At 46.5% G+C, this 716-nt stretch overlaps 1 protein-coding gene across 1 annotated transcript; it reads left to right on the top strand.

Annotated features, from left to right (window-relative positions):
• Window positions 1–5: 5 nt before the first annotated feature.
• Window positions 6–554, top strand: LOC104627381 (pancreatic alpha-amylase-like; the record flags this gene model as incomplete). Its single annotated transcript, XM_010295576.1, has 3 exons — window positions 6–124; window positions 218–340; window positions 455–554. Coding segments are annotated over 3 exons (342 nt in total), but the record flags the coding sequence as incomplete, so codon positions are not given.
• Between the last annotated feature and the right edge of the window lie 162 nt (window positions 555–716).

Here is a 716-nt window from a genome sequence, read left to right on the forward strand (position 1 = left end):
TGGGCGGAGAGCCGATCAAAGGCAGTGACTACTTTGGAAATGGCCGAGTGACAGAATTCAAGTATGGTGCAAAACTGGGGACAGTGATCCGCAAGTGGAATGGAGAAAAGATGGCCTACTTAAAGTAAGGATGGAGCTTAAAGCTGCGACTTATCCAGGATACGCTGGATACACCAGTTTTGACAGGGTAGCTTCAAGTCTTTGTGTTTTTGGCTAGGAACTGGGGAGAAGGCTGGGGCTTTGTGCCTTCCGACAGAGCCCTGGTCTTTGTGGATAATCATGACAACCAGCGGGGGCATGGGGCCGGTGGAGCTTCCATTCTAACCTTCTGGGACCCCAGGTAAAGGGTTGCTCTTGTCTGGGTGATGCTTCTTCCTTTTGCCTGTTTGTCTGTCTGTTCTCTGTCATGCTTTCTCTTGCCACGACTCATTACTTTTTTATGTCTAACTAACAGGCTTTATAAAATGGCAGTTGGTTTCATGCTTGCTCATCCGTATGGGTTCACACGTGTGATGTCAAGTTTTCGCTGGCCGAGATCTTTTGTAAATGGTCGGGTAAGCTTGTAATGCTGTAGATAGATAGATACACTCCTGGTGAATAAGGATCAGAACAGGGCCAGAGAAGCAGTCCAGTGTGTTTTAAATTTGTTAAGTGATTTCTCTGTCCCATGTTGGATCTAATAGGTGGAAATTCGATGCTCCATCTAGCTTTTCTCT

The sequence above is a fragment of the Phaethon lepturus genome, unplaced genomic scaffold (genome assembly GCF_000687285.1).
Source record: "Phaethon lepturus isolate BGI_N335 unplaced genomic scaffold, ASM68728v1 C13386059, whole genome shotgun sequence".
In the NCBI taxonomy this organism is placed as follows: domain Eukaryota; kingdom Metazoa; phylum Chordata; class Aves; order Phaethontiformes; family Phaethontidae; genus Phaethon; species Phaethon lepturus.